Source organism: Phymastichus coffea, unplaced genomic scaffold (genome assembly GCF_024137745.1).
Source record: "Phymastichus coffea isolate CEN01 unplaced genomic scaffold, Cenicafe_Pcof_1.1 PCOF00056, whole genome shotgun sequence".
Lineage (NCBI taxonomy): Eukaryota > Metazoa > Arthropoda > Insecta > Hymenoptera > Eulophidae > Phymastichus > Phymastichus coffea.
Window position 1 is genome coordinate 1,470,968 of NW_026706867.1, and position 13,338 is coordinate 1,484,305.

The following is a 13,338-nucleotide window of genomic DNA, read 5'->3' on the forward strand; positions in this document are numbered from 1 at the left end:
CGTAGTTGTCCGAGTACATTACGCCAGTTAATATTTCACTTAGCATTATTAATGGTAATAATGCGGAAAGCGATGTTTAAACCGGAAAATCATTTTAAATCGACATCTCCAGCCCGATAGCAACTCGCTCAATCATCCGACTTTCGACCATACAAGCGCCTCGTGAACCGAAAAATCACGGCGATGGGCTTTCCAGTTCCCACGAGAGTGCGATTAATCATTCGTCAAGCGTTGATTATCCAATTTTTCGTCTTACAACGACACACACACTCGCGCGCGCGCACGCACAGTGCAACACCTGTATATACTTTCCAACTATGCGTTTTTTTCTGCTCGGCACTTGCAATCAGCTACGGAGGTTCGGTTGAAAAAGAAAAAAATAGGAGGCTGATAGAGAGAGAGAGAGAGAGAGAGAGAGAGAGAGAGAGAGAGAGAGAGAGAGAGGTAATTATACCGCCGGCACTAGCGCGCACGAAATTTTTCAAGCTCTGTACTTTCGATCTAACGCGTGCAGCTTTACATAACTCGAGCCGAGTGGCTTTAAATCCCAGTGCAAGTTCTTTTTTTTCCACCTTCTTATGGAAAATCTAGGCGCGTGTCATACCGTAGCCAGGCAACGATGCGATAAATCTCAGATTGGATTCAAAATGTTATTGTAATGTGCCTTAGCTCGGTTTTTCTCTTGTCGGATGAGCTTCGTACTCATGCATGGCTAAATCGATCTTGAGCGGTAACGACTAGGCTGGTATCCTGTAATAAGCGAGCAAACGTTGATCCGAGAGATGTAAGACTCTGTAACTTGCCTCGTGCTTTATGCTTACGTACTACCACGCGCCGTGTAATCGTTCGCGCACATTGTTGCCGAATTGTATGTTTGTTTTCTTTTCATCTCGTTATTCGTCCGCTGTTAACCAGCCTGTTTCCTAATTGCTAACTGCTGCGCTTCGAATCTATCCACTTCGCGGGGATGCAAGTTTTAGCAGATAGAACGTCGTTAGTTTAAATGGTACAAATTGCCGCGTTACAAATGTTCCGTCCGTTGTATCATTTTGCAAACTTTTATGACTAATGTCAATCGGCAAGGCCACGACTACTTCGCGTATAAAAATAACAAGCGGTATTACTCGTCTTGGAGCGTTGCCCCGTATTTCGCAAAAAAAAAAGGAGAAAAACCGAACGAAATTTAAGGCGCAAGACAATACTTGAGCGACATAATCTTAAAGAGCTGAGCGTAAAACGCCAGGCCTTGCTAATAATTATGTGGAACTGTAGCGGCAATTTTCCGAGCGGCGAGCGCCGGAACGAGCGCGTAACATTGCTTGGCGAGGGGAGGGCCAGTAGGCCGTCGCGTTAAATTGGCCGATTTTTCGCCGCGCGCAACAGTGCCGCCGCGACAAGAGCCGAGTGGAGCGTAACGCACGACTCGATGCCGCGCTGCTCCGCTGTCCCAATTACCGCGCCATTAGGTCGCCCGCGAGGTGATTGTCGCTCACCTGTACTCTCTTCCATTTTTTCGGACTTTCACCGCGCGAGACGCCTCGTCTACCTATCCCGTGAATCGTCGTGATTCGAATGCTCGATAGGTCGTCTTCACATAGGCGCGCGCGCGCGTCGGAAATCGATGAATTGTCCGCGTCTCCCGAGATGAGTTTTTGCGCTTGTCAGCGGCGCTCGTGACGCAAGCACGCCGCTCGTTACACGGGCAATCAACGATCATGGAGGAGGAAAAAGGAAAGAATAAGAGCTACGCTGCCTCGACCTACCTTGAAATACATCTGTGAAGGAGGCGCGCGCGCGCGCAAGTTGTATCGTTGCGAGCCGTTCCCTTCGCTTCTCGTAGCGAGATGCTAATGCGAATCACGAATTATTGATTATGTTTCATTGTTTGCAAGCGATTCTCCCTATTTTTCATCTGAATATACGGCTGTTGTAGAAGCTCGCCCTCGGGCTGACTAATTTACAGTGAGGCAAGATACGTCGAGTTTTTCCCTTCATTTCGATTGTTTCTGTACTATCGACGAAGGATTCTTTTCTCGAACGTTCTTAAAATCGACGGGTCGCTGCAATTTCAACACTTGCCGAGCAATAAATCATTCGCATCATCCGCGACCCGTTGGGCAATGTATGTTTTCTTGAATGTGTGCGCGCGATGCACACGCGAACATCTGTAATGTTGCAGCGCTCGCGTCGATATAGTCATTTGTGGAAGAAGCCTTTCGCAATTCGGAAGCCAATTCTCATCTGCGTACAAGCCTCATTATTATATTTCGTAAGAGCTGCTGCTGTGTGAATATAATCGTCATGCTCGAGAAAAAGTGACGTTAAGGAGCTTCCGGTGCTCACCTCGCTTTCATTGTACTTTGAGACACTGCTCAAGGCTGCGAGTCTCGTTTTGCATTGTTCGCAAGGTTGTTAAATGGGATTTTTGCGAAAAAGAACAAGAAGCATTTCGTACAACGAGAATGATTAACAAGTCATTCGGGAGCAAGACATGGCAATGCCCCCTCTCTCTCTCTCTCTCTCTCTCTGTCACACAGAATTGCCACGTTTGTCGAATCTACTTGAGAAACTGCACGAAAAGCTACGCGATTTCGTAATCGGTCTGAACGCCAACGAAGGCGCACACCGAGCGTAAATTAGAGAGGCACAAACAAAATGATCTGCAATTCACTTCGGAAAACCGATGTGCGAATTTGTGCGCAGATCGCTAATGACAGGCTTGGCGATGATCAATCACCAAAATGAAAAGCCGTAAGTATACACCCGGGGGACCCGTCGCGTGTTTCTACAAGAGATGAAAAAGACCTCAACGCTTGGGATAATTTTGCGCAATGTAACGAGAGCGCGCTCGCGATCCGGCTCGGAAAAAAGAAAATAGGAGGAGGAGAAATGCTCGAGCATAAGAAAAATGCATTATATAAAGAGGCGGCGAAATTGCCAACGCAGAAGAGCGGAGCTTGAGCAAGCGGCCGCGGCGCCGGTGCATCGCTCGCGTGTTGCAACGCTGCATTGCCGTGAAGGATCAAAAAAGCGCCGAAGGAGGTGGCGGCGCGACGACGTTGCCAACCTCCTTCGCGCAGACACCAGGTACGAGCTTCTACGAACTTGTCGTGCGCGCGCACTTTGCTCCGATATCGCGTAATTAACGGCTTGGCTTCGAGGCAGATGCCGGCACAACCGTTACCTTTTGCAAAATGGATTTGCATACTTGGAAATTTTCTTTTTTTTATTCGGTCCAAACTGAAGCTAAATATTTGCGCGTACTCGAGGCCTCATTAACCTATAAACTTGAGGTGACCATGAATCATTATATTCGTGGTCTTTCTATGCGCGCGTGCGTTTAGGTTTCTTTTACCTACTAAAAAATGCTCATTAGTCGCGGTAATTTCCTTTAATTAACCTAAGAATTCCAATGAGTTTTGTAAATTGAATCCAAGCGAGTGGCTTTATCGCGCTCAGTTATAATTTTCGTTGAACTGCAGCATATATCAGTTATACTTTTAGCTTTTATTGGAAAAATATTTTTCATTTGCCGGTTTTCAACACCGTTTCATTGTCTTTTCGCCATCGAGGCCCCGCGGTCGTCAAAAGTGAGACGCGCGTAAAAATGACAATCGAGCACGCGCGCGAGAGCTTTCCCCAAAGGAGAAGGAATCGGCGAAGAAGCAGGTGCGCGGACCTTTGTCTTCGACGAGAGAAAAGAAAGAGAGCGAGAGAGTGAGAGAGAGAGAGAGAGAGAGGCGCAATCGATTTGTACTTTCTCCCCGCACCGAATGCCACGCACCTACGCACTCGCGGAGGAAGCGCGCGAGCGTCGGACTGGGCAAGCGAGCGGTTGCGACATCGCACGCGGCGTGCTCTTTTCCCCTGAAAAGCTGAGCAACGCGCGCGGCGCATATAACGCGCTTACGTCAGAATTAGGTAGCTCGAGCAGCGTCGCGTTCTATGGGAAGCGGAAGACGCGCCCCTCGCGTGCGACCGCGCATCTTCGCATTATCCGTTTATGTGCTTAGAAACTCACTAATGCGCGGTCATTTTTTTCCCTGCGCTTTCTACCACTGCACTTGTTCCTGCGTCGCTCGGCGATATACAAGTCGCGTAGCCAAGTTGAACACTTCAAGGATAAATTTTTGTTGCGGCACGTCGATGTATCGCGCAATTCGGCCCAAAGAAACTTTTCGATGTATACGCAGCTTTCCAGGTGTTCGGCACAGAGAAACTTTAAGAAACTTCCCATCGATCTTGAATTGCACATTTTTTCTCGTCGATCTTTATTTCGGGACGCTCGCCTTCTCTCGCTCGCGCCTCCTCTCGAGTTTTCCCGTTACGAACTACCTCTTTCTTTAATCTATCCGCCACAGATCGAATGCAAGTCATCTGCAGTCGTCTCTCGACGTGATCATTCAGCGCGTTACATTGTATTGAGCGAAACTGGAAAGAGAACGTCATCGATTTTTTATGCCCGTCAATCGCGTAATCCACATCATTCTTCAAGATGTGCAGTAAAGGCATTGCGTTGAGTACGTCTTACCCTCTCTCGTGAGCACATGGCAATTTTGCCGTGTATTATAACGCGGAATTCCGTATTTCCGAATAATCAAGCAAGCCTCGACGCTTTCTTTCGTTCGCGCGCGCTGAGTTCGTTTCTTTCATTTGTATACAATGGCTGTATCGGGCCATTGTCGACGCGCCACTTGTGTAGTAGCTGCACTTTCACGCATTCTAATATTAAAATATCAGCCGCGAAGAAAGTCGGATTCGACGATACACAAATTGCTACTATAAAAAAAAAGAACTCTCGGCGTTTTACACGTTTATCCATACACGTAACAACGTCTTTAAACATAAATAGCGAGAAGGGAATAATCGCACCAAACACTTAGGTTTAATCACAAGTATACAAGGTATACAAAACAAGAGAGAAAGAAATAGAGAGAGAAAGAGAGAGAGAGAGACTCGTCGATAAAAAGACTAATAAAACATTTTGGACTTATACAATCTCTTTAACTCCCTCGTGCTTTGATCTGTACGGCTAAGATGCATTGCATGATTTGCCTCATCGCGCATTATGTCATTACCGTGTCATCATCATTAGCTGCGTCCCCTCTCTCTCTTTCTCTCTCATATGTATAGACAACATTACCTACACGCCTATATACTTTCCAATTGCACTTGCTGCTGCTGGAAAATTGTACGAAAAATAGACTGCACGCCTCTTTAATGTGCAGTTACGTCATGGATGATTAGACGGGAGTATGTGTATGTGTGTGGTTGATTGGCGGGAAATTAATTTCACGCTGAAGAGCTAATGCAAAATTACAATTTTTTTCTTGTTTTCCCCTTCGAATCTTTTTTCTAATTGCAGCTTATGGCCGATTAAGATTGTATCGATGGATTTGTATAAAGCATCTATGTGAGCATTTTGCATGATCGTTCGATAAGAAACAAGCATGTATCGGTTTTAGTCGTAAATCATTGTCGCATGAGCGCTCATCGATCGATTTCAACTATAGCGCTTTTTTCAAAACGGTTAGTCAAACAAAAGAAAACCGACCGATTTTTCACTTGCGAACACAAAAAGAAAAAAAACAAAACATCCTGTGAAGGTAGCTAAACCTGTTAATCCAAACGACTCTTGCGGAGTCAGATACGGTCAATGAACTTTAAAGTATCCGAGCGCAGTAAAACTCGACTCCGACTTCCTTAAAATGAATTTGCATGCGTTAGCTGCGCGCATAATAACTCAAGGAGGTGGTGCATCCTTACGCAAACAAGCTGACGCCCCCTGAGCTGGCGCGCGCTGACTGATAGTAAATAACTATTGGAAAACGAGCCCACAACTCGTCAACCAGCGAATCTTGCCAAGTCTATAAAACCCTTCGCGTTGGTTATCGCCACGACACCGTGAATTTACACCACGCGGTACATACCCGTTTCACAAGCGAAATGCCCGCTTACTTTTTCGCGCGACCGGTGAATTAGAGCTCTAACAGTATATGCAGAAAGCAAAGTCGTCGTTTCTTCAAAATAAATTCCAACGGCGAGTGCGAACGAAGTATCGTTCGGAGCGTTGCCGGAGCGACGAAAGGACACTGTATACCTAGGCGCGCAAAAGTTTTACAACGCAATCGGCTTTAATCGCTCGCCTCGTCAACTATCAACGTAAAAGAAAAATCATTGGGGTCGTTGCGCCAACTGGCAGAACAACGTCGCCGCGTGCACGCACTGTAATGCCAAGGTTATAAAGCGAAACCGTATTCACTCCCAAAGATTTCTATACGCGAATTCGGGTGCCGTGCGCGTCGATGCTCATCATTCGACGAAATATCACGTGCAGGGATCTCATCCTCCTTAATAATTTCACTTTGCTGTAGCGTGCACTTGAATTATTCGCGTGGTACAACTGAATGCTTGCTTTGCTATTTTTTGAAATTGTTGATGACGTGCCAAAGGGTCGGGCTCCATGAGTATGATGTGTTAAGAAATCACCGCTGAATGCTACTCTTATCGATTCAACTGGCACGCAGATATACACGGTTGCGAATTGAAAGTACACCAATGAAAATCAATTAGAATGTTATATCGTGACAAGACAAAAATAGATCATTCAGGAAGCGTAGAAAGAAAGCTAGCCCATTAAAAAAAAATCATATAAACTGTACATTCGCTTACCCTATCTAATTAAACTTCCTCAAAGTATTTTGAGTAACAACAATAAACGAAATACAAATAGTTTTTACTAATGTTATACAACAACCAACATCAATCCTCAAAGACATAATCAATCGAAAGAAAAAAGAAAGAAATGAAATTCGTCTCGTTTTTCCAATCCCGAATATCTCCAGATGCGAGTCTGTAGAACGAGCGAGCAGGTAACTCATTAGCCAGTTAGAATTAAAGTACGCGCATTCCAGAGTTCTTTAAAAAAAAAAGAAATAGCAAAAAAGCCGATTAAGAGTTTCGCAATGTTATACACGAGAGAAAGAGAGAGAGAGAGAGAGAGAGAGAGAAGGGGAGTAGAGCGCCGTCGCGCGCGTCAGCCTTGATCGCGATCACCTATATGCACAAGAATGAATGAAGAGGTTCGATTCGTTTGATAAACAAACGCTCGTTTACGACACGCTGAATTGTGCGCTTTTTACTTTCATTTAAATTCGTCCAGCTGATTGAACGAATTGTCATCTGGTTGTGCATTTGTTTTTCGGCATTCTCAATGGAGACTGATTTATAACGTTTTCCGTTCGACGTATACGACGTATAAGCGGATTTTCGTTTCACGCGCGTGTACGAATAGTTTTGGCGGAATAAATTAACACTGCGAGACAATGGAATTGCAACATCTTCTATACATCGAATGTACACTGCAACGTAAAAAGCCTTGGCTCGTTTTATTCATTTTCCCTTTGCACGAGGTGGCGGCGTATCATCTAGGCATTTCGAAACAGTCGAACCTTGAATTTGACTTTTTTTTTTCAAAGAACCTAGAAAGAGAAGCAACTAACGTCTCTCATTAGAAGCGCTTTCCATCGTTAAACCTTGAACGATGCAAAACGCACGTGCCGGCAATCACAACGGCGAATAACGATGTAATAAATATATTAACCAATTGGCAGCGCATACGTACGTGCTGCGTGCAGTTTGCTCTTGCGTGACGTCGTGAGAGCAAGAAAAAATGCATTAAGCTGCGCGCTTTCTCCCGTTAAAACAAAGCTCCTCGGGAGAGGATTTAATTAAGCATATAGTATCCACGCGATGCACGGTGTCTTTGTGTAAAAGACTAATCATGAAATCAAAACGTCGAATCATAATCGGCTTCATGAGATCTCTCTCGCTGACGTTTTTCACGTGTTTATAAGCACCGCTGCCAATTAAGCCGAATTTGCCCGTGTGTACTGCAAACAATATTTTCCGATGTCATAATAGGATGAGAAAAAATATTTTTTTTGTTCACAAGACATTACGGACGTCATAACGGTGTATTATCATTTTTCTCTTCGAATGTGCCGCGAAGTTCATTGTGTTACGTTGTCGCTGCGGTCAGGTATGTTAATATCGGTGCCACCCCTGATCTAATGTATATATACTTGAATGAGGTGTGAACGTTCCATTAACATTCAATGTTAGTGAATGGCTTGCGGAGCGTGCGCACGTATTTTCTTTTCACCACCTTGTCGAATTATGCGTCGGCCTCCTCTCGTCGTAAATTCACTGAGGTGAACTTTGCTACGCTAGTGCATTTATATCGTGCGCTTGATTTATGCATAAATTGTTGTCGCTTACTGTTCACTATATTTCTATGCTGATTTTCGACGACTCGAAGGGATGCTTTTCACGATTCGCGTTCAATGGAGGATAATTTTCTAAGAAATGTTTATTTCTACTAATATATAAATGAAGTTAGAATCATACCTTATTAAAATATGATATCGACAATTGCAAATAATTTTCTAGAAGTCGCTCTTTCATAACGGACAATTTACTAAAAATTTCAATGAAATCGATTATGAAAACCCGCTTTTATCCAAAATGTGATCGCACACTATATAAAATTACACAAGTAGAACAATTTGCAAACCAAGTGTTATGAATATTATCGGAACACAATTTCTATGACGTAACCTTTCATCAAGGACTACCGAAAAAACCCAATCAAAACACATCTAACGAAAGTTATGAAATACACCTCTATATAGCTACATTCTAAACAAAGCAGATCAGGTCGGTGATGAAGGAGAAGAAGGGGCAAAGAGGATACATCGCGAGCGCGATGATACAATTCACGTCGGAAGATCGTTTTGCTCGCAAGCGCGCGAATTAGCATATTAAGAAAGCCCAAATCTCCCTCTCTCCGACGCGCTCGCGTGCGTCTACGAAATCAATGTAATCTGCGGCGCTGATCACGGCACTAGCGAACGACTGCCGCCCGTTGCGAAAAGCAGTGCCCAAAAGATTGCAAAAAGGCCTCCAGGGCGATGCGAAGCACACACATACGCGCGCGCGCGCACATTTTATTTGGCCGATGTAGATTTTTTGACAGGCCGGCAAATATCTCTCGTTGATGCTTTGACGTATGGAAGTCAATATCTTTGTTTGCGATGAGTTCAAATTTGCGAAATTTTTTTAGCATTTTTAAAGAAATGCTCGATAAAATGCTCCGCAATGCTCAATAAAAATATAATTAAAAAATGACGACCATTTAGAAATATATTTGACGACGATAATTAATTTTCAGTCGGTGTGAGTTTGACAACCAAAGGCGTGGAAAATTAGTTTTCAACGAATATTTTCGTGTCTTGATCAAATGTAAATTTATCGAGCATATCAGAACGACTTGATTTGTTTGTTCTTTGAGCGATGATTTCAATAGCATTATAATTTACACTAATGGATCGAAGGATTATACGTTAATGTATATTTTGAAGTAAATTATGCAACAAACTTGAGCGATATATCAACATAAGGGATCGAGGCATTATTCACAATGGTAAAGGTAAATTCTTTAAACTGGAACCTTTTTAACGAGCTTATCATCACGACTAAAAGTATAATAATGAATGCACTTATTATACCATATAGGAGAGCTGACGTGAAACTGGTCACTTCTACGAAAGCGCGATTTCGCATGCAGCGCATTTTTGTCCGTAGCTTTGAAAGTTGCGCGCGTTCGACAAATCGAAACGACCCCCGCAGGCATCGAACTCACCCCGAGGGGCTTGCGCCAGATATTTCGCCGGGGAGAAAAAAAAAACGGCACACGCCGAAGCGAAGTTGCCTTGCGAGCGTTGCGTAATCCGGCGCGTTGGAAGAATTAATAAAACCCACTCCTCGGCGTCGGTGTGCACTCACTCTCTAATCGCGCTTTTTCTTCATTAGCTTTCGCGGAGCAATTTGCACCTCGGAGCGTAATTGGTTGAAATTAGTAAGCGACACTGGGTTCTAACGAATTGCGCTTAATTCAATTTTGCGCGCGCAAGTGCTTCGCTGCGCCCCAAATGGATTTCGAAACGCACGCGCGCGCGCGCAAATCTCATGTTGTTTCCCTTGCTTTTCGCTCGCCAGGATCGCGCGTAGATTGTTATAGATTTATTAGATCGATTGGATAACGTTGAACCAAGACGGACCGTCGGGATTTTTTGCGATGCTCGGGCATCGAGTTATTGGCGGAATCGATCGAAGGTCGGCCGATAATTCATGCGAAAAATTCGTCGTGGATCGGCGTTCGCAACGCGCACTACCCACAACTCAAATTTGTTGCACAACGACTGTCTAGCCCGCACTGATCAATTGCCGACAAACTGTTGCGAGGGTCAACTCCGAGAGAGAGAATGCATTTTCGCTCCAAATTGGGAAGAAGAAAAGCCGGGCTGCTGCTTGCGAGCAATAATTATCGAGTCGAGGCCCGCGCAAAAGGGTTGACAAGAGGGGCACGGCCGCACAGAGAGACAATGAGATCACGAGTAGACGTGCGCTTGCATAATTATCCATCGGAAAGCCGAAAAAACGAAGCAGCATTTACCTGTCGTGGACGCGAGGGCCAGCAGCAGCACGAGCAACCAAGTTCTGCTCGTCGGTAGAAGCATCGTTCGGCTGTTGTCACGGCGACGTTGTGCAATTGTGATCGTCGTCGTCGCGCCCCTTCGTATTACTCGATTGCGTCTCTCACTGAACGACAACCAACGGCACTCGATGCATAGGAGCGAAACGATGGCGAGAGAGAGAGAGAAAGAGAGAAAGAGAACGAGAACGAGATGAGCGGCGCCGAACGACCGGGGAGAGATCGCGCAAAAGAAAAGGCGAACACCTGAGCGTGGCTTTCCTTCTAAACGAGCGCCATGCGCGTCGACGGTGCACGCGAAGCTCTCGACTCGAGGAGAGAAAGGTGACTGGTCGTACGCCACGCGCTGAGGAGAGCTCTATGCCGCGCACAGCACAGCTGACTCCTGTGTGCGCCTGTCTTTTCCCACCTTTCGCGCGCGCTTCTGACCGAGCGGGGGAGATTATGTATCCCTACTTTTACAAGCAGGCTTTCTTAATCATACAATTGAGGGAGGCTTTTTTCAGCCTTCCAGCTCCTCATAATTCTCCGTGGGTGGGGACATTTCTGATGTAAGCTAACGTCAAGGTTACTGCATCGCACGATTGTTACGTCATTTTCTCCAGTTATTTTTTTGGCTGCTTTTGGGCAGAAACGCTCGTCAAATAACGATTCTTTAGGAAAGTTTTACGGTATAGAGGGACTTCGCATTTCATGTGGTTTCAATGTCACTGCAGTGAGAACTGCTAGGTGTTACTGCACCGAGAACACTTTTTTTTTACAAGATATTTGATATCATACTAGTTAGAGTTTTCAATCTTATTGTGAAAGCGCCGTGAGAATATAAGGAAGGACATTGTAAGTTTTTATATTTATGTTTATGATTTCATATTTAATTTTTATTTACGTAAAATTAAAACACAACATGGTATTACATATAAGATCACACGTGCAAAGTATCTAAAATTACATCGTAAACTTTTTCTGATGTAATCGTCAACTTGATAATTAACATGACCTGTAACCAATAACAAATTTTTATCGAAATTGTAATTTTGAAAATACATACTTCTGTATCGCAATACGATTAATAAATATTAGCATATTTAATTTATGTTGTAATGTACTGTATACAAATGATGTAGGTCTATTAAAATGATTGATCGAAAACTGCATAGATCGTAATCACTAATAACAATATTACACGACTAATCATTAACTCGCACTGAGAGATTTTCCGAGTAATTTATGAATTGCTTGTTTAGTTTTAAGCGCTAATATAATATTAACATAGATAATTAATTTATAAAGTTGACTTTAAAAAGATATAGATTTGGGTAGACATCCGAAAATTATATTATAGGCATACATGGCGCTATTATTGTACAAACATGTATTCTATATCAAAATAAAATTTTGCAACGTGCACCAAAAATACTAAAACTATCCGCGCGCCGCTAGCAAGGATGAGAGCAAAACGTTTCAATATTATCTCCCGAATCGCACTTTTTTTCACAATGGCAAGTTGCAAAACAATCGCTCCTGTGGATCCTCAGCGTGGCCCACCACGTCATTTATTTCATGACGAAATTAACCCAATTCTCGCCGATTTACGATTCATTATGAGCTGCCTGGACAGAAATGAAAAATTCTACTGTTATACGCACCGAATGCAAATTGCACTACTCTTTCCGAAAGGCGCACGTGCGAAAAAGCCAATTTAAATCTGTATGCAGACGCAGTAACTATACTCGCGAGAGAGAGCAAATCGAAAGTTTCACAAGGAAGTTCGACGAAAGAATTGTAGTATGTCTTATCGAGCAAAATCAATTGCAAAATCGCAAAAAGCCTGTTGGAACAAATAGGCTTAACTTATAATCTTGTTCAAAATGTCATAGATTAGTTCGATAAGTAAGATAGTAGAAAAAATAGATGGCGTGTGTAATTTTTGTGAAATATTTGCTCGAAAAGAAATGATGAACATGTTTAGAGCGTTGCAATATATTTACCAAGTATTTCTAGTAATTAATAGCTACTAGTTACATTTAATTTTTCATCATTCAATCTATTAAATCGCAGATAAATCAAAATAGCGAGGTTGGAAAATTACGGTAATAAAAATTTTCGTAGGGTCCGTTACTTCCGAAAATATAAGCTATTTTAAAAATAGTTTACAGCATGGAGTTTTCCGTTATCAATTCTGAATTATCATCCTGTATTAATCATATTGCGCATTGTTTTTGCCCAGACTCAAGGCATTATGTACTAATAATATATCTCAAAATCAATGAACACTCAAACTTGAAATTTAGAAGTACAACGCTTTCTCATAGCAGATATCATTACATAATTTTTTTTAATTCTGTAGCCAACAATTACAGAATCCAACTAAATAAACAGCAGCTTATCGCATGTATAAGAACAATTGTCAATGTGATTCACACGCGGACAAAAAATTTTATAATAGTTATCATTATTTATTCGCTGAAATTTTTTTTCTCAATCTATCATTTTTTGCTAAACTGACAGATTAATTTAAAAATAAGAGTCTCGATATTTTATTTCGTTAAATTTTATAATTCAAAGTCTGTTGATAATGCGGAACAAAAGTCGAACGCGTTTCGAAAATTGAAAAAAGAAACAACGTAAGTAGATAGCGGGAATGAAATAATCCATTAGTTCCGCAACGCTGATTTCGGTTACAGACCACGAAAGAAGCTTTGAGATAAATTTGGTAAAAACCTAGAAATAATTTTGTAGCCAGTTATGCTGCAAGAACAATCAAAGCCCCTCTCACCAACGAA

General features: G+C 43.0%; 1 protein-coding gene across 1 annotated transcript in view; it reads right to left on the minus strand.

The window, feature by feature from the left end:
- LOC131666057 (uncharacterized) overlaps positions 1 to 10,621 on the minus strand; it is an 81,006-nt gene extending 70,385 nt beyond the window's left edge. The window contains exon 1 of the mRNA XM_058938408.1: positions 10,517 to 10,621. Within this exon, the coding sequence (XP_058794391.1) occupies positions 10,517 to 10,580 (64 nt within the window). The 5' untranslated portion in view covers positions 10,581 to 10,621. The remainder of the gene's footprint in view (positions 1 to 10,516) is intronic.
- Between the last annotated feature and the right edge of the window lie 2,717 nt (positions 10,622 to 13,338).